Here is a 21,430-nt window from a genome sequence, read left to right as displayed (position 1 = left end):
GTACACGACGTGGGGCGCCAAAGGGCAACAGGAAGGAGGAAGGATCTTTGTGGGTGTTGCTTAGCACGATAAGTGGAATAACAGAAGCAACAAAACAAATTGTGAATGACACGCCGAAAAGTCTTCGAGGGTCGCCGAATATGTCTTCGAAAGGCTCCAAAGGATCACACACTACTTGGGCTTTGTGTTATGTACTGCGGGACGGGCTATCGCGGATTGCAGCTGCAGACCCACGCACCCATGCACCATACGGTGGAAGGGGTTTTGATTCAGGCATTGAAGGATGTTGGGCTCGTTGAGGCGATTGAGCGGGGCCGTGTGCAGGGTGACACGCACCACTTTGCGCGATCCTGCCGTACAGATCGTGGTGTGCATGCGGTGCGGAACATCATCTGCCTTTTTGTTCCCACAGAACGACTTGAGCTGTTAGGCGGGTGCGATAAACTGAAAGAGGCATTAAACATGGTACTTCCCTCAACGATACGGCTGGCGCGGGTGACACCTTTGATGGGAAATTTCATTCCACGCTTTTCGTGTAATCGGCGTGTGTATCATTATATAATACCGGCATATGCTCTTGTGGCACCCTGCGACCATTGGAAGAGTTTTTTTGAGAAATTTCCCCGGGCGACGGAGTCGCTGCAGCGGTGTGCGGTGGACGGGCGTTCTTATTTGGATTTTTCTTCTGTTGAGTCAGAGCCGTGGGCGGCGGTTTTGTCAGCTGCTGTGACACGCGGTAATGAGCTTCTTCTTCATTACTTGGTGGGGACGCACCGCTTTCATAACTTTTCCGTAGATGTATCTCAGCGTGGTGGGAGTGCGTGGAACCGCAAGGTTATTTCACCGAGCAGCAATGAGGCCGTGCGGTCTGTGTATCGCTGCGAGATTGCCCCGCGCGTCTTCTTGCTGCCGCAGACATCCATTGGGGTGACTCGGGCGGAGTTTCAAGCCGCCCTTCAGGTGGTGAAGGATGATGCTTCCCTTGCAGCGTTGCTGCCGTCGCGGTTGTCAGTGGACGCTTCCGTGGACGGTGTACAAGCTGACGTTCCTTTGCCTTTCGTTGTTTTGCAAATTGAAGGCAACTCGTTTCTTTTCAATATGATACGGAAAATTGTTGGCACTTTAATTGCCCTTTTGCGAGGCGCAAGAGAGACGCTTTTTTTGGAGGCCTTGTCACCTGACCGACGTGTTGTGTGCCCACTGGCCCCCGGGCCGTACTTGTATCTGTTTCTTTCAACCTACCGCCGCTACGACACGGTTGTGCGTGGCAGCCGCTCGGTGCGTTTCCGGCCCATCTCGGAGGAGTGGCGTGGCGACGTCGCCCAGGCGGCTGAAACTTTCGCCCGTTCGTCGGTCGCGGCGGACATCGTTGACCTCGATTTAAACCGCACCCCGGCCATTGGCACGCTTCTTGCCGCACGTGACCTCGCACGACGTGTTACGCGTCCGTGCTGGGAAGCAGAGGACTGTCACCTTTCCACCTTAAAAGAATACCACCCGGCTACAGTGGAGCCACACCCACCTCTCTCAGAGATGACGGCGTTTCTGCGTTCCCTGCGGGTGCATAATTGGAGCATTGAAGTCATCAAGGTCGCGGCCCCTGTCTCCTGCGGGCGCAGCGGCGGCCAAAAGGTTTTTGGCGAGGAGGAGGAGCAGATGAGTAGGGCGAGCAAGCGAGAGAGGGAAGAGGCACGCAAAGAAGAGGTGGCGGCCGGGGAAGAAAGCCTGCCAAGCGTCAAACAGTCGTGTACAGACACGCATGGGGTCGGCAGTGGCGAATCTACAGCGTTGCAGACGACTCAGAGTAATGATGAGGCCAATATCGACCAGAAGCCGAACCCGAATAATGACGATTGCTGTGATGACGACGACGACGGTTGGATTTATGTTGCCCCAACGGAGGAGGCGGCGAGGATAAAACGCTGCGAGTACCACCAAAGGCGCAAGCAGCGTTCCCGTGCATGGGAGCACAGCGACACCGCCATGGAGCGGGCGGTAAACGACTGGAACAGCGAGGGGGGAGGCAGCGAGTAAGTCAAGTGGGTTGTAATTCAGCTTCAGGCTTCATCTCACAGGGAATATAATGACACTGGGGAACATCTGCAGTTGAAATATATATAATAAATTGATATTTGTTTGGAATGCATGACTCTTGATTTTTTTTATTTTTATTTTTGACGCTGAGCCTTCGTTGTTGTTTATTATTATTATTATTTTTTCCCATTGCACGTTTCATTGTTTTTGTTCTGTGTTAGCGTTAGTGGCTGTGGGGTCGTCTGCGCAAAGCATGGGTGAGGACCACATCTTTAGGTCGTGTGTGTCACACAATTACTACGGCGAGGCATTGCAGGCACACCGGAAGCCTATTGCTTGTCCGCAGTGTAAGCGCATCGGGCGACTCGCCGGGTCACTTCCACGAGATCTATCGCCGTATCCCGAAAAGACAGTGGGAGGCCCCTGTACTGTGCCATAAATGCGGCGAGAATGTCCTGCGTCACGAGGACATGGCAGATGCATCTGCGTGTGTGGTATTGCGCATACTGCGAGATATGTCTTTGCACGCACTGTCAGCGATGACAGGGGAAGGAAGGAGCAGAGGCGGCACTCGTATCCCTTGATGTGAGTCATTTTTGTTTTGTTTGCGTGTAGCGTTGCTGTGCATTCCTTTGTGTATTCGCTGGTGGGTGGGTGAGTGAGTGAGTGAGTTTTTTTTTCTTTTTTTGGATGTGGACGGCAATGATGATTTTGTGGCTTTCTACGAGGAAGGCGATTTCCGAATTTCACAGTGTTATTATTTGTTGTGCTCCCCCACCCGCCATCTCCCCTTAATATATATATATATACATGTCCCTATCCCTCTCTTTTTGTGTGGCGGTGAAAGGAGGGATGCGGAGACCTTCGGGTGTGGGAATGCCGCAGGCAGAGTCGCGCCAAGGCGCAGTTGGTTGTGTGATGATGGACGCAGGCTCGTTGCCTTCCAAGGAACTGGGCAAAGCTCGGTCACGCTGCCGCACATGGATGCTGCGGTTGACGAAACATTTGTCTCCACTCAGCGTTTATGTCGCACAGCCTGACGCCTCGGAGCCGTTGGGTTTGATTGCATTGAATGCGGGTGTACAAACGGGTGTTAGCCCGTTTGCGCTGCGTCAGGCCCTTCTGACACACGCAAGCCTGACCGATGAGGCGCTAACCGTTTACTTTAGCTCGCTGCTTCCGTTCGCCTTAGTCCATCTAAGCACGTCCGCAAGGGCGTCGTTGCCTCTTGTCACCGGCGCCTCGGAAATGGAAATTGAAGTTGAAAATACAGTTGGAACTGTGTGCATGATTCGCACGCCGAATTTATGGGCTGCTGGTTCATCGCCGAGTGGTGGACTTTCACTGCTGTACCTGCTTTGGTGCAGGGTGGATGCGGTACTGAATGCGTTGCGCCACGTTTTCCAGCCACCCACAGTAGGCGTGGATGCAACGCTGTTTTGTGAAACATCGCCTCCCGCAGAAGCTGAAGAAGAGACGGCGATGCGGCTGCTCAACTGTGAAGCTGTCCGCGAAGTGCCGGGCGTATACATTGTAAGGGAATTTATTACGCAGCGAGAGCATGATGCAATCTGGTCTGAGCTAAAAGGACCTGCGGCGTTGGGGCTTGAGTTTGAGACTCTCGCACGCCGCAAGGTTGCTCACTTCAACAGAAAGTTTTGCTATGGGATAAACCAGCTTGGAGCGGGAGGGGACTCGGTGAATGCGAGGCCAGCCTTCTTTGAGTGGATGCGGCGGCGTCTAAAGAACGAAGATCTAGCTTGCAAGCTGCAGGACTATCCTGCCGTGGCTCAGGCCTTTTTATGTGATCAACTGACAGTGAACTTTTATGAGTGCAAGGGTACGGACGCTCCAGGCATTGCACACCACGTGGATGCCCACTCAGCGTGTATGGACTGCGTCTTTGTTGTTTCCCTGGGCTCCCACACGGTTTTGGAATATAGTCGACATGACTTACCCCCGGAAGTAGCTGCACCTGTTGGTATTTTTGCGGCACCGAGAAGCTTGTTACTCATGACAGGAGAAGCACGGTATTCTTGGACTCATGGCATTGCCGAGAAGCGGGTGGATATACTTAGCGATCGAATTCCACCGTTGCGGCGCGGAGACCGGGTGAGCCTTACGTGGCGCCGTGGTCGTGAGGCGCCACACCTTCGCGCTGACTGTGTCTGTAAGGAGTTGTGCGATGGTACGTAATGAGAGAGTACGGTAGCCGTGTGCGTCTTTAGGGTGTGTGCGCCTGTGCTTGATTCTTACTCTTAACCGTCACCTATGGTAGGTAAAAGTGGGCGTGTGGGATTAACGGTGTCACTTCAACTTTCTTTTTCCCTTTTAAATAATGAAATGTGCAGTCCCGTTGGTGCCGTGCTGGAACTAAAAAAAAAAAAAAGTGGGCCTTGGAGGTGCGCTGACGCCATGGCATTGCCCGCGCCCACCGTGACACACGGGACCCGCATTAGTAATTTTTCTTACTTCATGATGGTTCTCGCTTTGATTGCGGCGTTGCTTGTTGCATGGCTGCGACAGGAGGAGAGGACGTTGGTTGGGCAAACCTTTCTTGTGAAGCCAAAGTTTGTGGTGGATGGTAGCAGTTTTTATGCCACCACGGAGGAGGGAAAGCTTGTGCTGTTGCGTCTTCGGCTTTTGGATGCCCCGGCGCTGGATGGGCCGTACGGTCGAGAATCCCGCTCTTATCTGAGTCAACTGCTGCTGAACCGTCCTGCGGCGGATGTGCTCTGCCGTGTTACCGGGGCGGATGCAGTTGCGGGTCTCATTGCGGACGTCTTCGTACCGTCTGGCGGCTCGGACTCGGGGCGTTTGATGAGTGTGCAGGAGATGATGGTGCGTCAAGGGTGGGCCTGGGCGATGCAGGGCGGCTTTGCCCCCAACTACAAGCTTCGCGTTATCATGGCCGAGGCGCGTCAGGCCAAACGCGGCCTCTGGCAGGATGAGAGGTACAGGGCTTTGCTCATGCACCGTGCGGCAAGAGGGCAGAAGTTGAGTCCATCGTTGCACGCGGAAGGACATCGCCGGAAACATGGCAGCCAGAATGGACCTGCTTTCCCTCGGGTGCAGCTGTAGCTAAATTGAGGGTGAACTTCTTATCGCCGTCAATCACGGCAGTGGTGGTGTCTTTTGTATTCTTTGTCTTTTTTGTTGTTGAGCTGGCGTTTACTTTACTTCCCCTTTGACCCCCCGGTGTATGCGTGTGCGTGTGCCTCAGCGCAATCTGCGATATGGACGTGCGGTGATTTGTGCTGAGAACGTTGCTCTGTTTTTTTTTTTTTGCTGCACGTTTCATCACTGACGCTGCGTGTAGTGAGGCACAACGGCATCGCAGCTTGGCTCTTCTTATTTTGCAGGTTTTTTTTTCACCCACTTCTTAACGACCTTTTGGATTGCCCGCAGGAAAGGCCTCTGCGTGCGTGTCCGCATCTGTGGCCATCGAACACGAAGAGGAAGAAACGTAACGAAGAGGAACTACTCCACATACATACACACACACACATACACACACACACACCACACACCACATACTCAATCGCCAATGCGCTTTACACGTGGGTGCTACTTGCGGCTGTCACGGGTGCGGCGTCAGGTGGCGGGGCTCTCGACGACCACGAAACTCAACCCAGCCCCCGATCATTACGTGGCGTGGGGCAAAGCCATCCTTACAGAGAATTACAGACGCGTGGGCCCGGAGCACATGTTTCGTACCGCCATTCGTGCACAGCAGCAACTGCAGGGCCTTGCCGATAAGTGGACACCTGACGCAAAGGTGTACTGCTGTGGCTCCATGGTTACGTACGGGCAGATGGAGTGGGGGAGCGATCTTGATCTCGCCTGTATGTTTGACGATCCGTATCCTTCACATGAGGTTCAGGCAAAGCGAACCGACAAACTCTGGACGGTGATAAAGCGCTACGTTCCACACTACCTGCGAAACAATCTACTTGGTCTCACAGAGGCTCGTACGCCTGTGGTGAAGCTCCGGTTTGCTAACGACGACAAGGTCGCGCGTGCGCGGTACACACCGTTGAGTGAGGAGGAGGATCGTAAAGCCCGTACGGCGCTTCTTGATGTGCGAAATCAGTGCATTGACGAGCGTGAGGTGGAGTACATAGCTGATAAAATGGGACGTGAAAATGTGGAGGGGATTTGGGTGGACCGCACCACTTACGGCTGTCGCATTGCTATTCAGTGTCCTTCAAAAGAGCAGATGATTGAGGCGATTGGTTTTTTTCCAGACGGCAAGATCATGACGCGGGGCATGCGTGAGGACTACACACGTGATGTACTTGACCCGCGGTTTGTGCCAGAGATGTTTATGTATCGCTGGGACATTTCTTTTGTAGGCTACGGCGTGAAAAATAGCTATCTCATTCGTTACTATTTGCACAATGGCCCAAGTGCTGCACGACACGCGGCGATGGCTGTTAAAGCGTGGGGTAAAGCCACAAACGTGGGCGCGGGATCCGCTGCGATGCTCACCTCTTACGCTGTGACCATCATGTTTTTGTATTACTTGCTTGTGACGCAGCAAGTGCGGTGGGTTGATCCGTGGTCGCTTCCACATCCGGCGCATCTCCCTCGTTACCCCGATTTCTCGCCACTGCCTGAATGTGACCCGACGGAGCTGGGGCGTTTGTTGCACGGCTTCTTTATCTTTTACGCCCATCACTTTGACTACGAGAAGGAGGTAGTCAGCCTCAACCGCAACCGGCGCAGTCAACGCTCCGACGTTGCATGGATTTTTCCGCAGAACAAGAAGGGTACATTTAGTTATAACTTCTGCATCGAGGATCCCTACGAGGATGTGGGGATGGGCGGCCTCAACTTGGGCCGCCACCTTCATCCTGCAAAGTTTCAACTCGTAAAGCAGGAATTCCTGCGAGCGGCGCAGTGTATGGAAAGATTTTCTCCATTGACGGCGCCTGAGAAGTCTGTTCTTGGCGTTCGCCGCGCGGAGTTGCGCCAGTTTGATAGGGGCGATAAGGACAGGGACAGGGATTGGTGAGGTGATTGGAGCCACCCCAAAAGATGATTGGGGGGAGGGGGAAGTAGCCTCTCTGCATGTGACTGTGTTTGCTTGTATCCCATGTTTTTTTTTATTGTCAACATTCTTTCCCTAATTCACATACCGCAGTTGTGTAGGCCCTTTACAGACTAGGCGTTTATCCAAACATTTTAATGGAATGACACTCCGCCTACAGCGCCCATTGACTCATTTCTGATGGCTGCCTTGTGTTGTTGTGCTGGGTTTTCTAATTATTGTTTGGCTGGGTTGCTGCGTTGAGTGATGAGCGTCCTGCCGGCTCTGTTGCTTTTTTTTTTTCTGTTCTCTGTTGTTTTTTCTTCTGTTTGGATGAAAGTCTGCGGGGGAGGGAGAGGCACAGTCGCTCAGAGTCCTTTCCGACGCGGTGGAGGCGCGCACTTGTTCTCGTCCTCCTTTTGCTATATATATATATATATATCTCTCCTTCTCCCACACACACGCACACACACCTGCGGCGTGGCTGAGGAGGGGGGAGTGGGGACTTGTTTTATCCTTGCCAGAGATGACGGCGTCGATACGTGCGGTGCGGGAGCGCCTGTCCCGCGAGCACTTCGAAAGGGCCCGTGCGTTGAAGGCCGACACCACTGAACAGGCCGAGGAGGTGATGCGGCACCTGTCACTTTCCATCAACTACAACCCCATTTTTGTCACTGCGCTGCTGCTCCGCGGCCAGTTGGCGGCTCGACTCGGTTGCTACGACGTTGCTGTGGCGGACTTTTCGCTGACGATACAGTTGGAGGAGCACGGCCTGGACCGGCGCAGGCTCGCGGCGATGCACGGCGCCCGTGGAAACGTGTTTCGCAGATTGAACAAAATCACTGAGAGCATCTTGGACTTTATGCGGGCGGTGGAGGTGGAACCGGATAACGGGACTTGGTTGTATGAATTAGGCCTTGCGTACTCGCTGCAGGGCAACAGGGCACTTGCGCAGCACTTCTTCACCAGCGCACTAGGAGAGAAAGTTACGGGCCGCATGACAGAAAACGTACGCTTCCGCACTTTCATTTCGTTAGGGACGTGCAAGCTGACTGCAGGCGACGTGAATGGTGCCGAGGCGGTTCTGACACGCGGCCTTGAGATTCAAGAAACGGCGGCGTTGCATAATCTTCTCGGCATTACCCGTTTTAAACGTGAGGAGTACAACATGGCGGCGCGGAATTTTCAACGGGCCTTGGAGCTTGACTCTCTTAACAGCGAGTACCATGTTAACCTTGGTGTCTGCTGCTTTCAGATGGGTACGGCGACGGACGCCCTAAAACATTTTGATGGTGCCGTACTTAGAGACCCGAAGCGTGCCGTACATCACTTCTTTCGTGGCAACACAGAACTTGTGCTTGAACTCTATCCACAAGCCATTGCAGACCTGAATGAGGCGATCGCGTTGGATGCCTCACGTGAGACACACCACTACAGCAAGGCCTTGGCCTTTATGGGGCAGACTCGGTACGAGGAGGCGCAACAGGAGCTGCAAAAAGCTCTGGAGTTGAATCCCAGGTTTCGTACCGCATGGGTGCATTCCGGTCTGTTAAATTTTTTACAGGGCGATTTATTTACCGCCCTTGACTGCTTTACTCAAGCACTAGAGCTTTGGGACGCGGATGCTCTTGTGCATGAGTGTATTGGGCTTGTATATTGCGCGCTCAAGTACAACGACCTTGCGACTGAGTCTTTTACGCGATGTATTCGACTTTGTCCGGAGAACCCCGTCTTTTACTTTCGTCGTGGCGTTGCCATGATTAACCACGGTGACTTCCATGGCGCGTATCTTGACCTACACGAGGCTGTTCACCAGCAAAAGTTTAATGATGCACAGGCGTTTCATTCTCTTTCCGTTGTTTTGAGTAGGCTGGGTCGACACGCAGAGTCGCTGGAATACGCAAATAAGGCGATCGCCTTGAGTGCAAACAATTATATTTTTTTGCTTCAGAGGGCGGAGTGTCTGTACACTATGGGAAACTACACCGAGGTCCTCAACGACGTCGCTCACGTTTTTGAACTCGGTCACGAGAGTGCGGAAGTGTATTACCTGCGCGGGCGTTCTAACTATGTGCTGCACGCCTTCCAGAATGCGTTGGAGGATTTGTTGCAGGCAGCAAAAATGCAGCCGCTACTGAATGACAGCGCCGACTACTGTTTCGCCCTCGGAGAGGCCTATCTGTATTCCGGGCAGAATCCAGGTGCCGCCGAGGTTGCCTTTACAAGGGCCATCACTTTTCACCCCAATCCACCATTGTTCTTTTTTGATGAGCGGGCGAAGGCGCGCCAACGCCTGGGTGACGCCGCAGGGACGCTAGCCGACCTTAACATTGTGCTGCGCGAGGATGCGCGTGATCCGAGGATGTTGCTTCGACGGGCCTTTGCAAACAAGGCGCTCCGGCAGTACGATGCCGCGGCTGGAGACTTTGAGAAGGCGAAGTCGATGGAGGCTGTCAGGGAGGCGTTGATGTGTGTTTCGTATGAGAACTTTTTTACGATTGACGAAATCGTGTGAGATGTCACGGAGTAACTCGAAGTCCACCGACACACACACACCACAAAAGTGGACAAAGTTGTTGACGCTGCGAGGGCCAATGAAAAGTAAGTGCAAAGAGCAGGAGGGAGGGAAAAGGGGAGATCGTGTGGGTGGAGGAGTGTGAGAGTTGCTGCTTCTTGCTGTGAATGTACAATGTCAGGTCTGGTGTCATAAGTGCGTGTGGCACTAGACAAGAAACAAATTTACTCTTGATAGCGTTTGCCGCTACGGCTTTTTATTGTTATTATTATTCGTTCTTGTTTTGTGTGTTCCTGTGCGTGCGTGCGTGTTTTTTTTTTTGTTGTGGGACCTCTTTCCTGTTTTTTTTGTTCGTTTTTCATGCTCTTGCAGCTTTTTTTAAATTTTCTTCTTCTTTTGGTTTATCATTTACTACTATCATTATTATTGAACGGAAAGACGGGCCGGCGCAGGTGGGGCGGGGAAAAACACACACACAAAGAAGCCTAAAAGGAAACTTTACGTAGTCTCTGTATAATATTATTCACAGTTCCCTCCCACCCCGAATTTGTCTCATTGTTTTTTTCCTGTTCCTTTTTTTTTATCCTCATCGCGTGAACGCAGACGGTGGGGGATGCTGCGATGCTGCTCGTCTCTGTTGTGTGCGGTCACGTCGACGGAGGTGACGTTTAGGCGGGCTTTGGGGTCGCAGAGCACACTTCTTGACCTCATTCCTGTGAAGAAGCCGATGATTGAGGGCTCGCTCAGATGGTTTGTCGAGGAGAATATTGAGGTTGTGCTTGTGTCCGGTGTGAAGGGCATCTCCCCCGACGCAGTAACGGAGCATGTAAGGCGGCGAGCGGTTCATCTTTTGCGTCAGTACGGTGAGGGCGATGCAGTGAAGGGATGCCAAGCACTCCGGCGATGCATTGAGGAGTCGAGGACGGTGCGGGGTCTGCTTCATCGCCTTGACCTGCAAGTGCGGCTGCGCCTCTGGAATTCGACGACGAAGGTGGAGGGGGAAACTCTGTCGCCCTCGCCAGTGTCACCCGCACGAGTAGCGGACGACATAGAACTGCAGGAGGAGTGTGGTGAAACACTGTACTGCTCAGTTTATGGGACTGACGCGTGGGAGCCGTATCGGCACGAACAGCACATTGGGGATGTATCAACGTCACCGTCGGTGCCGTGCGTGCGCGAGCTCCTTAGAGAGGCTCTACGAATTGTGCAAGGTGACGCGGAGATGAGGGGCCGACGGTTTGCAGCGGCTGTATGCCACGAGGCGCATTTGCTTTTCTCCACTGGAACCTCCGTGACATCACTACACGATGGTACTTTTTTCTTGTGGGAAAGGGCTTCAAAGGGAGATGGACACTTTGTTGTGGAGGATCCGGCACTGCGATGCTTGGAATGTTCCACCCGGTACACGGTGGAGATGGAATTTCTTCATTACGAAAAGGATGCTATAGATACATTTGGCATTACCGCGGGTACGTGGCTGCTGCACGATGATGCGGAAAATGTGGAGAAACGTGACGTGCCGTTGTCGATGCTGAAGGACAAGGCGGGTCTCTTGCACAGAAGCAGGTGCAGTGAGGTATTAAGTCACCAAACAGAGCCCCTAGCGGAGTCTAGAATCAAGTCCGTCGAAGACGCGGGGTCTGTTGTTCGCATGAAAACATGCAAAGAAGGAGAATTTGCTTCGACGCTTTTGCGTTCACTTTGCTCCCAACAAATTCTTCAAACTCTACTTTTTTATGCCTCAACTGAGATGCTGTGCGGTCGCCTCGCCCCAGTACGCGCGGAGGATTTTGTCCGAAGTTGTGGGCGGCTTGACGTTGACTGCTGGTTAAGTGAACGGGGACAACCTATAACGGTTCCCATGGCACCACGTTATTTACTTCACCCTGACCCGTTGCTCTTTCTGCTAGAGTGCCTGCCGCTAGAATTCGGCACGAGGGGGGCGTCGTCTATCTCTGTGGGATCTTTGCGCTTTGAGTGTCACCTGGCTATCACAGCGAGTGGACGTATGTCGACAGCAGTGGGGGGCTTCAGCTCTGCTGCGACGGCGGTGTCAGCGCTTGTGCCGTGGCATCTGACCACTTTCCGGCGACCTGTCGTGGTGGAGCCGGCGCAGCATCTTCAACACAAATCTCAAACGTTGGGTAGCATTTTGGCAGCGGCGGACGAGACACGCCTGACAGATTCACGTGGGACATCCGATGAGTCTCTTCAGACAACCTCTCCGTTTGCCGTGGAGACTATTGACATGGAGGCCACACTCAAAAAAATGGGCGTGGTCTCAGGGAAATTCACGCAGGACTTTATGGAGTATTGCGATGCGGAAGGCCGAAGCATTTTTCGGTTTGAGCATATGGACACTCTGCAGGGGATTGAACGCTTTGTGAGGCGCCTGCGGCGAAGCCAATCTGCATGCTTCACCTCAATCTTTGTTTACAACAACAGGAGAGCCTTGTCGTCTATTGTGTGGCGTGCCTTTGCTGGAATAACACCGCATAAATTGCCGCCCTACATGAGGCGAATTCGAATACCTGTTCCATTAGTATCAGGAAAATTTTTTGCAATTCGCTTCTTTGGTTTGCTGGAGCAGGAGCAGAGGGAATACGCCCTGCTGAGCATCCTTGAGCGCTACTCTAAAGACCCAGCGCAATGGCCGTTGAAGGGCCCATTGCCATGCTTCTTTAACCGATGGCGACTGACGCGAGGTGTAATCGAGGCTATTCTACGCCATGATGCACTGTTTCGCTATACTCTTGAACGTGCTTCTGTGCAGGGGCAGGAGGGGAAGTTTCTCCTGCGCTTCTACTCCGGGGATGCGAAGACTCACGAGGCGCAGCTGGAGGAGAAACGGCTTCTTCCACAGATGCGGCGTTGCTTGGTTCAATATGTGGCACGGTGGGATGTCCAAGTTCCATCCGTTGAGACGAATGCTTTCCTGCTGGCGGAGGTTCGAAGTAATTTATCGTTTACTTGTAGAGGCTTTGTTGCCTCGTTGCTGCAAAATAGCGAGCTACTGCAGCAAAAAGACCGAGAGACCTCGTTGGAGCTGTACATCATTGAGGGTGTGAGGATCCGTCTCTGCGCGGGCAGTTTTGCCAAGCAGGAGGAGGCGAAGGAGGTGCTGTCTAGGATGTTTCTGGAGCAACACTTCCCGGAGCTGCTGCCGGTGGTGCATCAACTGCAGCGGGTAAATGGTGTTCTTTCACGTCATACTGGCGGGAAGGAAATGCTGTTTCACTGCTGCGATAACACCAGTGAGCGACGCGGTTACCGCTGGGAGCTGCAGGCGGTTGCCGATGACGCGAGGACGGGGACGGGGACGGTGACGGTACTGGACGCAGCGGAGGGGGCATCACGGCTGGACGCGCTCATGGCGCTCCTGGACAAGGTCGATTGCGCGCGAGAAGCAGCGGCACTGTACCCGGTAGCAAGAAAAGCAAAAACGCCCGCCACTCCGGCGTTGGTACAGACGATTGAGGAATATCAAGCGCTGCTCGCACAACGGCGCGGGATGCAGAGGATCACGCACGACTATGACGCGGAGCGCAACGTGCTGACGGTGCGGGGAATCAGCGACCACGGGGATGTGGCAGGGAACAGCGCCACAATTCTTTGCGTCATCCCACTTGGGGAGGTGGGCTCCGTTGGGGATATTATGCACAGGTACTACCGCAGAGAACTTGGCCTCACCGACCCGCCGCTGTTCAAGACACCCGAGGAACTGCGGGCTGTCCCTTTGAAGTCGATGTACGACTTGTGTCAGATCCACTTTGCGCTGCCGTTGCCTCCGCTGGAGGATGCAATTGACGCATCACAAGAGAAGACGGGATGGAGAGTTGAACTGCGTCTTCCCGCGAAACTTTTTGCGCTTCAGGGGCTGCGCAATGTCGAATACGTTTACTGGGGACGTGGTAAACGCGAGGGAAGACGCAACGTTGTATGCAACTTTTACATGGCGCTTCACGGTGATCCACCGGCGGCTGTGAGGCGGATTTTGTCGGAGGCTCTTAGTGGTGGAATGCCGTCTACCGACAGCGTTCCCTCCTCTGCCACAGTCTTGCCTGCCACTGACAAGCGTAACGACATTGCCATGAACCAGCACACTCCTAACAACAGCGGAGGCGGCAGCAGCAGCAGCAGCAGTAAGGCGATGATGGGTGCTGCTGGAAGCGGTGATTACGTCAAGGACAATAATGCAACGAGCCGGGGGATGTGTGTTGGTCAGGGTGACACCTGCATGTACACTGAACTTATGGGAATAATCTGCTCTCATTTTAGACCTCACGTGGGCCACGATGGGGTGGTGGAGTTTCGGCTAAGTTACATTACTGGCTTCACGGGTCGCTACGTTTCCAGTTCAGCGCAGGGGGGGAAATGGGTGGATCTGTTTAATGTGCCGTTCCGCACAACAATATGGCTGCCCTTGCAGCTGCTTGCCGTGCTGCTTTCGTGTGCCCGTCGCCTTGTTCCCGATGAGGAGTTGGAGGCGTCGCTGTTACGCAGTGCCTCTTCATGGCCCTCACTTTTTCTAGATACGGCGCAAAGTGAGCGTCGCTTTTGCACCACGTTCCTACGGCGCTACTTGGGTCTTTGGACATTTGAGGAGAATGACGTGGGTGTTCAGGGAGAGGTACCGGGCTCGATATATCTTGTGGAACGCATACGACGCGTTCGGGGCGGTGGTTTTGAGGCATCGTTGTCGCTTCTGCAGACGCCACTGCCGCCAACTGTGACGACGTTTTCACGGACGCTAGCGTCTCACAGGGCGGCGACTGTGCCTCGAGCGGAAGCAAATATGTGGGGGGCAGTGCTGCAGCACCTGCCAGAGCTGAACGCCGTACAGCCGGAGGACGCTGACAAGGCGGTTTTTCGGGCCATCGTGAGAGTTGCCACTGATATGATGGTCTAGAAGCAATGACGGGATGAGGGATGCGTGAATCAGTTGAAGGAACCTTTTTTCTTGATCACGTTGATCTCTTATCTGCGCTAGGTGCATCTATGTCCATGTGTCTCTCTGTGTGGTTTGTTGTTGTTGTTGTTGTTTTAGGTGGTGGTGGTGGGTGGGGGGGGGGGTATTTCTTTCTTCAAATACGTTTGGATTTACTGTGGTGCCATTTTTTTTTTGTTCCTTCGTTTTGTGCGTGTCCGTGTGGCTATGGGGTGCACTTCGTTGTCCGTGCCCGTTTTTTTTTTTACGTTTTAACCACCTTGTCTCTGCCGCCTTTTCCCTGTTCTCTTTGCCTCGCGCCATTGGTTGCCGCATGTGACGCTTCCTCCGTGCCATGCGTGCTGCCACGACACAAGCCGTAGTGGGGATGAGTTTGACTGCAGATAGAGAAAGATGACGACGGTATTTACGAAGGAGGAGTTGGAGGACTTGGCGTACGTGGATCTCGATGACGACTTTGTGGAGCGAAATGTACGTAATCAGACGTTTGACGCGGAGTTAAGCCGCCGGGCGGCTCAAGAGGCGTGCGATGACTTTGTTAGGACCTTCCTTGGCGATGACGAGGTGCCCTCCCTGCATCTGATGATGCGGGAATGCGACAGCTCTCTTGCCGGGATCGAGCGTGTGCTGGAGCGGTTTATTGTTAACCTGGAGTCGGTTCAGCACGATATTGGCGACGTACGTGAGCGGCTCAAGCGTATTGGGGTCAGCCTCACCAACACGAGTAAGTTGGAGCGGGCGCTGTGGAGTGTTGTGTCGCGCCTCATTGTGCCTCCCGAGGTTGTACGCATTATTATCTACTGCAACGATGAGGAGCTCGGTCCGCAGTTAAAGCTGAGTATGCAGCAACTTTTGATGATTCTTCGTTACCGCAAGGAGGGAAGTTGCCGGATTGAGTCGGACGCCGAGACGCGGATTTCCTTTGACGCGTGCAAGATATATGCCGAACTGACGGAGGTGCTTGACCGTCTCACCGTTCATGCTTGTGTGAAGACGAAGAGGTTTCTCTCCAAGAAGTTGGCGTACCTTAACGTGAGGAACACCAACGTGTACATTCAACAGGAACATGTCTTGAAGCCATATGCGTTTTATGTGCATTTTCTTCGCTCCGCCGCCTCACTTCTGCGCCGTCCGCAGGAACGCGACGAAGTCGACCCCGGAGCTGCGGAGCTTCTCCCATTTTGTATAACTAAGGCGCTGTATGATGAGCTGCGTTGTGAGTATTGCGCGATCATGTCACAGTTGTACCTTGACCGCTTCCAGCATTATGTAATGACGCTGAATGCGATGGAGAAATCCACGCAAACCGTGTACACCGGAACTGCACAGGTGGCGTATGTTTTGCCTCTGCTCGTTGAGTTACAGGAGGCGACACCGTCGTCCACGTTTGAATTGGGCGAACGTGCCGGCATCCTAAACGCGGTGCTCGCCCAGCCCTTGGTGCCCCTTGTGGAGCACGCAAAGCAGCAGTTGCACTTCTACGAGGAGACGTTTCGCTCTTTGAATGTGCTGCTGTGTGACGCCGTGACGCATGAGTTTCTCTTTACATTTGCGTTCTTTTCTGGTGATATGTCCGTCTTTGTGGACGTCTTCAAACCCACTATTCAGTTTTTTGTGGATTACGTGTCGGAGGTGTTGTTAGGCCAAAACGATGGTACTGTGCGCCGTCTGATGCGTGAAAAATATCCGCAGGCGTCCGTCAACCCCAATTGCCGCTATGACTGTTACGGTCTACTGCTGCTTGTTCGTCTCTGTCATGAATTTCGCTCGTTTATGAGGGATGTGCGACGACTCAGCTGCCTCGAAGGATTTTACGACTCCTTGTTGCTACTTTTGTGGCCAGCATTTCAGCGGACGTATGAGCGACAGATGCTTTCGCTACGATCGGCGGATGCTGTAAGCCTCTCGCGGGTACTTTTGAGGACACATAGCGGTCATGCATGGGGGTGGGTGAAGTGTGTTCACCCATTGAGCCAACACTATGCGGGGTTTGTCCAGTCACTCGTCACAATTGGCTCCGGCTGTGGCTTTGATGAGTTTAGTGACAATGATGAACCATCGCGTTCTTTTAGTTCGGTGGATGCTGTGAATGGAACCACCGCCGCCGCGAATCTCAGTAATACACATGAGATTAGTTTTGCCGAACTGCGGCGTCTCGCATGGCGCGCCATTGAGGCAGAACGTGCGTCTGACGCAGCGGACAGTGCATCACGCTTTGCGGTGCTTACCGGAAATCTCTCTTTCATGCGGGTGGAGGTTTTACGTCTGTTGCGGGAGATGGGGCAACACGTGGCTGCGGGTGACACGAAGCACCCAGAGACCCATGAAATGTGCGTTCTTGCCTTTTTGTTGAACAATGTTCGCGCCATCCTGCGTCCGTGGAACGAGTATCTTGCGAATAACAGCTCACCGTCGCTTGAGGAGGACTACCGGGCGCTGGAAGAAGTCGAGCGGGTTCACAGAAGCGGGTTTGTGGACGCACAGCTGCGGATGTACTTCCCGTTCCTTTACGGTGTCGTGCATCAGGAGGAGGTTGCAGAGATGCAGTTGGAGAAGCTGCTGGAATCCGCGGATGCCTTCACGCGGAATTGGAAGCGTGAACTTGATAACGTTTGCGGTGCAGTGCGAACGATGATTGCGGACCCCGTGCACGAGGGGGAGCTGCTGGCACAAGTCTGCATGGAAGTGCTACTGCGCAACACGCGCCTGCATGGATGCGTGTCGCGGGTGTTGGCGGCAGCGCCCTCTCAGTCTCCTTCCGCTGCCTCCGACACGGATGGCGTGAACCGCCCTATTCGCTCTTTTGTGGTGACAAACCAGCAGATGTTGCAGCACATGCGAACACTTGCAACTATGCCAGAGGATGAGGAGGGCGTGGGGACGCGTACGAAGTTCGGAGAGGGGTTGGGCTTTCCCACGTTGTAGGACGCTTCTTGTATGGCTTTCTCACCTCTGCGCGAGAACACAACACGGCTGCTAGAGGTGAATACACCCCACCCACAATGGAGTGTACGGGATCTAGGAAGGCGTAGTTGCGTGTTTTATTATTCACTCTTCTTGTTGTTGGCAAGGTGGTTGTTTTTGATATATATATATATTTGGCCTTTAGGGCTTTGTTATGCTGGAGTTGTGGGTGCGTGTTGGGTCTGCATCTTTCCGTGACTTTTTTTTTTTGTTGGGCTTCTCATTCTTCTTCCTGTTTTCACGGGTGCATGTCGTAGGATTCCGTCAATCCTGTGTGTCTCGTTTTTTGCTGGGCTGGGGCTGGGGCTGGGGAGTGTGTCCTGTGATTCTGCCTATTGAGTGTCCATCGAGAAGTAGTACTACTTTTATCCGACTGTGACAAAAAAGCAAGGATAGAAAAACGAAAACAATAACAACAAACAAACAAACAGTCTCATGGATCGGCTGCAGCAGTGGCAGACACAATGGAAGGATTTGCCGCAACCGCGTAAAATTAAAGCCTTGCGGTTCGTCGTCTTTGGGTGCTACGCCTTCGCACTATTTTTTCTTGTCATCTACGCCTTTGGAGGAACCAAAAAACGGGTTAGCGAGCCTGCGCGTGTGGTGGTGTTTATGGAAACCACACCGGGTGCTCTCATGGCGCTACGATACCTTGCGAAGCGTGCGGATGTGTCGATTGCCATGATTGTACTGACGGTGAATGCGTGGAACGCCAACCTCAACGCCGCCTACGACAACACCGCCGCGTTTCTTGCCATGCTAAAAGGGGAAGCGGTCTTGAAGTACGATGTCCCGGTGTACTATGGCAGCAGTGTGGCGCAGGTGAATGCCAGATTTAACGATGAAATTATGTTTCCCGTAAACGGCGGCGAAGCGCCAAACACAACCGCCTGTACATATCGCCGTGTAATTGGGCCGGGTCTTTCGTTGGCGGCTGACTCCTTGTTTGGTGCGTCTGAGTTGCTCGATGGAGTGCCTCTGTTTGTCCCAGGAAGTGGCCACGGTGATGGCGATGACGATGGCGATAGCCTTCTTGGACAGTACGAATTTTTCAACACCCCGCTATCGAGGTATTTATCAGATCACGCCGCGGCGTTTTTGGTGCTTGGACCCGCGACGGATGCTGCGTCGTTTCTGCAGCAGCAGCATCCGAAGATTCGTGCAAAGGTGAATCATATTTTTCTCGCTGGTGGTGCTTTAAAGGTGAAGGGCGACACGTGTCTGGTGTATCCACCAAACTGGCGCTCTGAGCAACATACCTTCTTTGACCCCCTTGCGGCAAATTACATAGTGAGCGGTGCGCATGGTCGGCCGGTGGATCTTCTGCCCTTGGACGCCCTTCCACAGTGGCCAACTTCATTGTATGCGGCTCTCATCACCTCGCGCGTTGACCCATCAACAACATCATCCTCATTGGTGGACGCTTCTGCGCGGGTGGTGGCGCGTGCTTTCATAGGCTACAGCAAGCAGTTTGGCATAGATAAGTTGATGCCTGTTGAGGTGTTGGCGGCACCATACTTTGCCGATGCCGTGACACGAGGCGGGGCAACTGTCGCCGAGATGTCTTTGCTGGTAGCCAATGGTTTCACCATGTCTACGGACGGTCTCATTGGCGCGCCAAGCAGCGTGCAGCCGCAGAAAAAATCATTTAGAGTAAAGGTTGTTTTGCACCTTAACGAAAGGATGTTCTGGTCCCGTCTTGAGGCCGTGGACAGGCTGAGGATTTAGCAGCAAAAGGGATATTTCAGTGCTTGTTTTTTTTTTTTTTTTTGTAGTGACGTGGTGCAATGCTCGTGCTGACCTTTTTGCTGCGTAGGATAACCGCCTCGAGTTTTCCTTTGGACGGTACGGGTCTGTCGCCCTGTAGCATGCGTGCGTGTTTCTCTCAGGGGTGTAGCCGGGGAGTGGAAAACGCATGATGCACACACACACACACACACACGCTTCCTACCGTGTATGCCACGCCACGCGGATGTGTTCCCGCCGCACACGCCTGCCCCATGTTTGCATCTTCATTTTACTTTTGTCTCATTCTTGCGCTGTGGCTGTTGTTATCCCTCCTCCCTGGAAGCAAGGAAAGGGGCACGGTGTGTGTGTGCAGATACCCATACCCATTCCAACAACGTTAGCAATAGTGAGCACGATAGCGGCGAAATCCACGGCGGCCTGCGACTCCTGCTCATTATCATCTCACACAACTAAAGGACGAAGTGGCGGGGAGGAGACTTGACAAACGTAGTTTCCAGTAGAGTCTCAGCTGCTTCTTCTTGTGTCTGTGCGTCTGCGCATTGTTTCTTTCTAGGCAAGTGCAGCGGAAGAAAGAGAATAGTAATACTTCAAAGACAACGTCATAGATCACACCCACTTACCCACATAAACTAACTTATACACAGTTACATACAAACAGGCATCTACACACAAAACGGAAAATAAAATAAAATGAAAAGCAACAGAAATAACGAGAGCAATTGCCTTCGTTTCATAGACATTAACCAGGGATCTTTTCTGAGCAGCCCAGGATCCCAGTTATCACGACCCCATCCGACATCAATAAGCAAAGCGGGGACACGGGCTCTACCATCGATAGAAGACAGCACCGCCTCCATTTCTGCCAACCTGAGTTATGAAGAGTTGCGGATATGTTTGCAGAACGTGTTGTCGCGTATCGAGCTCTTCTGCAACAACAATGTAGAGGAGCGTCGCCGAATTCTTCAGAGTGAGTTTTCACGCCTTATGTGTGCCGCATCTGACGAGACTAAGCGGGCACTGGACGTGGTTCGTAGTGACGCTCCATTGAGCTACCGTGTGTTGGAAGTCCTGCGCTTTCGACGCCGTGAGCTGTGCACGGGCTTTGAATGTTGCTTGAGTGACCTTAAGGAATGGTTTTCGCTTGCAATGCTGTTGGATGAACCTGATACCTTTCAGTTTGCGATGCAGTACGCGCAGGAGTTGGGACCATGCTCGCGGAAGGAGTTGGGGGATTGTGTTTTTGTAAATACATCGAGCGCTGAATCTCTCTGGCATGCGCTGCTTGGTGTGCGTGCACCTGTAGATTATTTGGTTCCCTTTGACTTCCGCTGCTACGGTCTTATTCTAGATGACTTGATTGCCATGGGAGATGAGCTGCCGCATTCGACATTAATTCAATCAGTGCAATCTGACGTGACGCTTCCGATGCGTGAGCTTCACGCGGAGTGGCTGCTTAATGTCAGTATGGCGACCAATTTACGGTTGGAGACGTTTTTTCTCGCGGTGGCGATTCTGGACCGTTACTTGTCCAGGGTGGCGATACGGCGGGGGCTGCTGCACCTTGTGGGCTGTGCGGCCCTCTTGTTGGCATCCAAGCACGAGGAGATTTTTCCGGTCCCACTCCAGACGTTGGTGCGTCACGGCAAGGGTCAATTTACGGTGGACATGTTGGTCGCTACAGAGTGCAAACTGTTTGAGCTTGTTGGCTTTGACGTGGTGATTCCAACTCTCAGTGCAGTGGGCATGGGGGTTCTTCTGCCGCAAGACCCCCCTCCAAGTGAGGCGCAACGCAACTGCCTTCTTTACATCCTTGCCACCCTGGCCATTCGCACTCACTATCGACAGTACAGACTCTCCTCACTTGCTGCCGCGGCTGTTTATTTGAGTCGTGTGTGCTTCAGCATTCCAACCGGACGCGCGTGTGAGGAAGTGTTGTCGCTACTACCTGTCATTGGGGCTGCCCTGTGCCGCAACTCGACTGTAGGCGCCGGTGGCGTCCACGATATTTTTTCTAGAAGCAAATACAACAACGTGAGTCACCTGCAACTCTCCGAGCTGACAAGAACTGGGCTGCAGGAGGCCATGTAATAGGTTTGTATAGAAAGACGCGGGGATTGGAAGGATGAAAAGGCTCTGAGGTGTGTGTGGGGGGTGGGTGGAGTGTGCCTGGAGGGGAGTTACTGGAGGG

General features: G+C 53.2%; 9 protein-coding genes and 1 pseudogene across 9 annotated transcripts, besides 10 other annotated features; all 10 read left to right on the top strand.

Moving 5' to 3' along the window:
• Window positions 1-105: 105 nt before the first annotated feature.
• On the top strand, window positions 106-2,034 carry TraAM80_02172 (putative pseudouridylate synthase I; the record flags this gene model as incomplete). The annotated part of the gene is made up of 1 exon (XM_029379186.1): window positions 106-2,034. The coding sequence occupies one exon, from the start codon at window positions 106-108 to the stop codon at window positions 2,032-2,034; it is 1,929 nt and encodes a 642-aa protein (XP_029240993.1).
• Window positions 2,035-2,156: 122 nt separating this feature from the next.
• Window positions 2,157-2,218: a sequence feature (A-rich).
• A 69-nt stretch (window positions 2,219-2,287) lies between these two features.
• Window positions 2,288-2,575, top strand: TraAM80_02171 (hypothetical protein; annotated as a pseudogene).
• Window positions 2,576-2,680: 105 nt separating this feature from the next.
• Window positions 2,681-2,706: a microsatellite.
• A 204-nt stretch (window positions 2,707-2,910) lies between these two features.
• TraAM80_02170 (oxidoreductase) lies at window positions 2,911-4,230 on the top strand (the record flags this gene model as incomplete). Its single annotated transcript, XM_029379185.1, has 1 exon — window positions 2,911-4,230. One exon carries the CDS (start codon window positions 2,911-2,913, stop codon window positions 4,228-4,230), a length of 1,320 nt encoding a protein of 439 aa, XP_029240992.1.
• A 75-nt stretch (window positions 4,231-4,305) lies between these two features.
• On the top strand, window positions 4,306-5,115 carry TraAM80_02169 (oligoribonuclease; the record flags this gene model as incomplete). Its single annotated transcript, XM_029379184.1, has 1 exon — window positions 4,306-5,115. The coding sequence occupies one exon, from the start codon at window positions 4,306-4,308 to the stop codon at window positions 5,113-5,115; it is 810 nt and encodes a 269-aa protein (XP_029240991.1).
• A 414-nt stretch (window positions 5,116-5,529) lies between these two features.
• Window positions 5,530-5,568: a microsatellite.
• Window positions 5,569-5,581: 13 nt separating this feature from the next.
• TraAM80_02168 (RET2, RNA editing complex MP57) lies at window positions 5,582-7,051 on the top strand (the record flags this gene model as incomplete). Its single annotated transcript, XM_029379183.1, has 1 exon — window positions 5,582-7,051. One exon carries the CDS (start codon window positions 5,582-5,584, stop codon window positions 7,049-7,051), a length of 1,470 nt encoding a protein of 489 aa, XP_029240990.1.
• Window positions 7,052-7,358: 307 nt separating this feature from the next.
• Window positions 7,359-7,397: a sequence feature (A-rich).
• A 92-nt stretch (window positions 7,398-7,489) lies between these two features.
• Window positions 7,490-7,508: a microsatellite.
• A 12-nt stretch (window positions 7,509-7,520) lies between these two features.
• Window positions 7,521-7,539: a microsatellite.
• Window positions 7,540-7,592: 53 nt separating this feature from the next.
• TraAM80_02167 (TPR Domain containing protein) lies at window positions 7,593-9,581 on the top strand (the record flags this gene model as incomplete). The annotated part of the gene is made up of 1 exon (XM_029379182.1): window positions 7,593-9,581. One exon carries the CDS (start codon window positions 7,593-7,595, stop codon window positions 9,579-9,581), a length of 1,989 nt encoding a protein of 662 aa, XP_029240989.1.
• A 613-nt stretch (window positions 9,582-10,194) lies between these two features.
• TraAM80_02166 (uncharacterized protein) lies at window positions 10,195-14,490 on the top strand (the record flags this gene model as incomplete). The annotated part of the gene is made up of 1 exon (XM_029379181.1): window positions 10,195-14,490. One exon carries the CDS (start codon window positions 10,195-10,197, stop codon window positions 14,488-14,490), a length of 4,296 nt encoding a protein of 1,431 aa, XP_029240988.1.
• Window positions 14,491-14,604: 114 nt separating this feature from the next.
• Window positions 14,605-14,640: a microsatellite.
• A 282-nt stretch (window positions 14,641-14,922) lies between these two features.
• TraAM80_02165 (Vacuolar protein sorting protein) lies at window positions 14,923-17,454 on the top strand (the record flags this gene model as incomplete). The annotated part of the gene is made up of 1 exon (XM_029379180.1): window positions 14,923-17,454. The coding sequence occupies one exon, from the start codon at window positions 14,923-14,925 to the stop codon at window positions 17,452-17,454; it is 2,532 nt and encodes an 843-aa protein (XP_029240987.1).
• A 435-nt stretch (window positions 17,455-17,889) lies between these two features.
• Window positions 17,890-17,921: a microsatellite.
• Window positions 17,922-17,928: 7 nt separating this feature from the next.
• Window positions 17,929-19,221, top strand: TraAM80_02164 (pyrimidine-specific ribonucleoside hydrolase; the record flags this gene model as incomplete). The annotated part of the gene is made up of 1 exon (XM_029379179.1): window positions 17,929-19,221. The coding sequence occupies one exon, from the start codon at window positions 17,929-17,931 to the stop codon at window positions 19,219-19,221; it is 1,293 nt and encodes a 430-aa protein (XP_029240986.1).
• A 23-nt stretch (window positions 19,222-19,244) lies between these two features.
• Window positions 19,245-19,264: a microsatellite.
• A 150-nt stretch (window positions 19,265-19,414) lies between these two features.
• Window positions 19,415-19,435: a microsatellite.
• Window positions 19,436-19,932: 497 nt separating this feature from the next.
• On the top strand, window positions 19,933-21,330 carry TraAM80_02163 (mitotic cyclin; the record flags this gene model as incomplete). The annotated part of the gene is made up of 1 exon (XM_029379178.1): window positions 19,933-21,330. The coding sequence occupies one exon, from the start codon at window positions 19,933-19,935 to the stop codon at window positions 21,328-21,330; it is 1,398 nt and encodes a 465-aa protein (XP_029240985.1).
• Window positions 21,331-21,430: the final 100 nt, after the last annotated feature.

Source organism: Trypanosoma rangeli, assembly GCF_003719475.1.
Source record: "Trypanosoma rangeli strain AM80 chromosome Unknown Tra_15.4_contig_00047, whole genome shotgun sequence".
Lineage (NCBI taxonomy): Eukaryota > Euglenozoa > Kinetoplastea > Trypanosomatida > Trypanosomatidae > Trypanosoma > Trypanosoma rangeli.
This window is presented reverse-complemented; position numbering and strand designations above follow the sequence as displayed.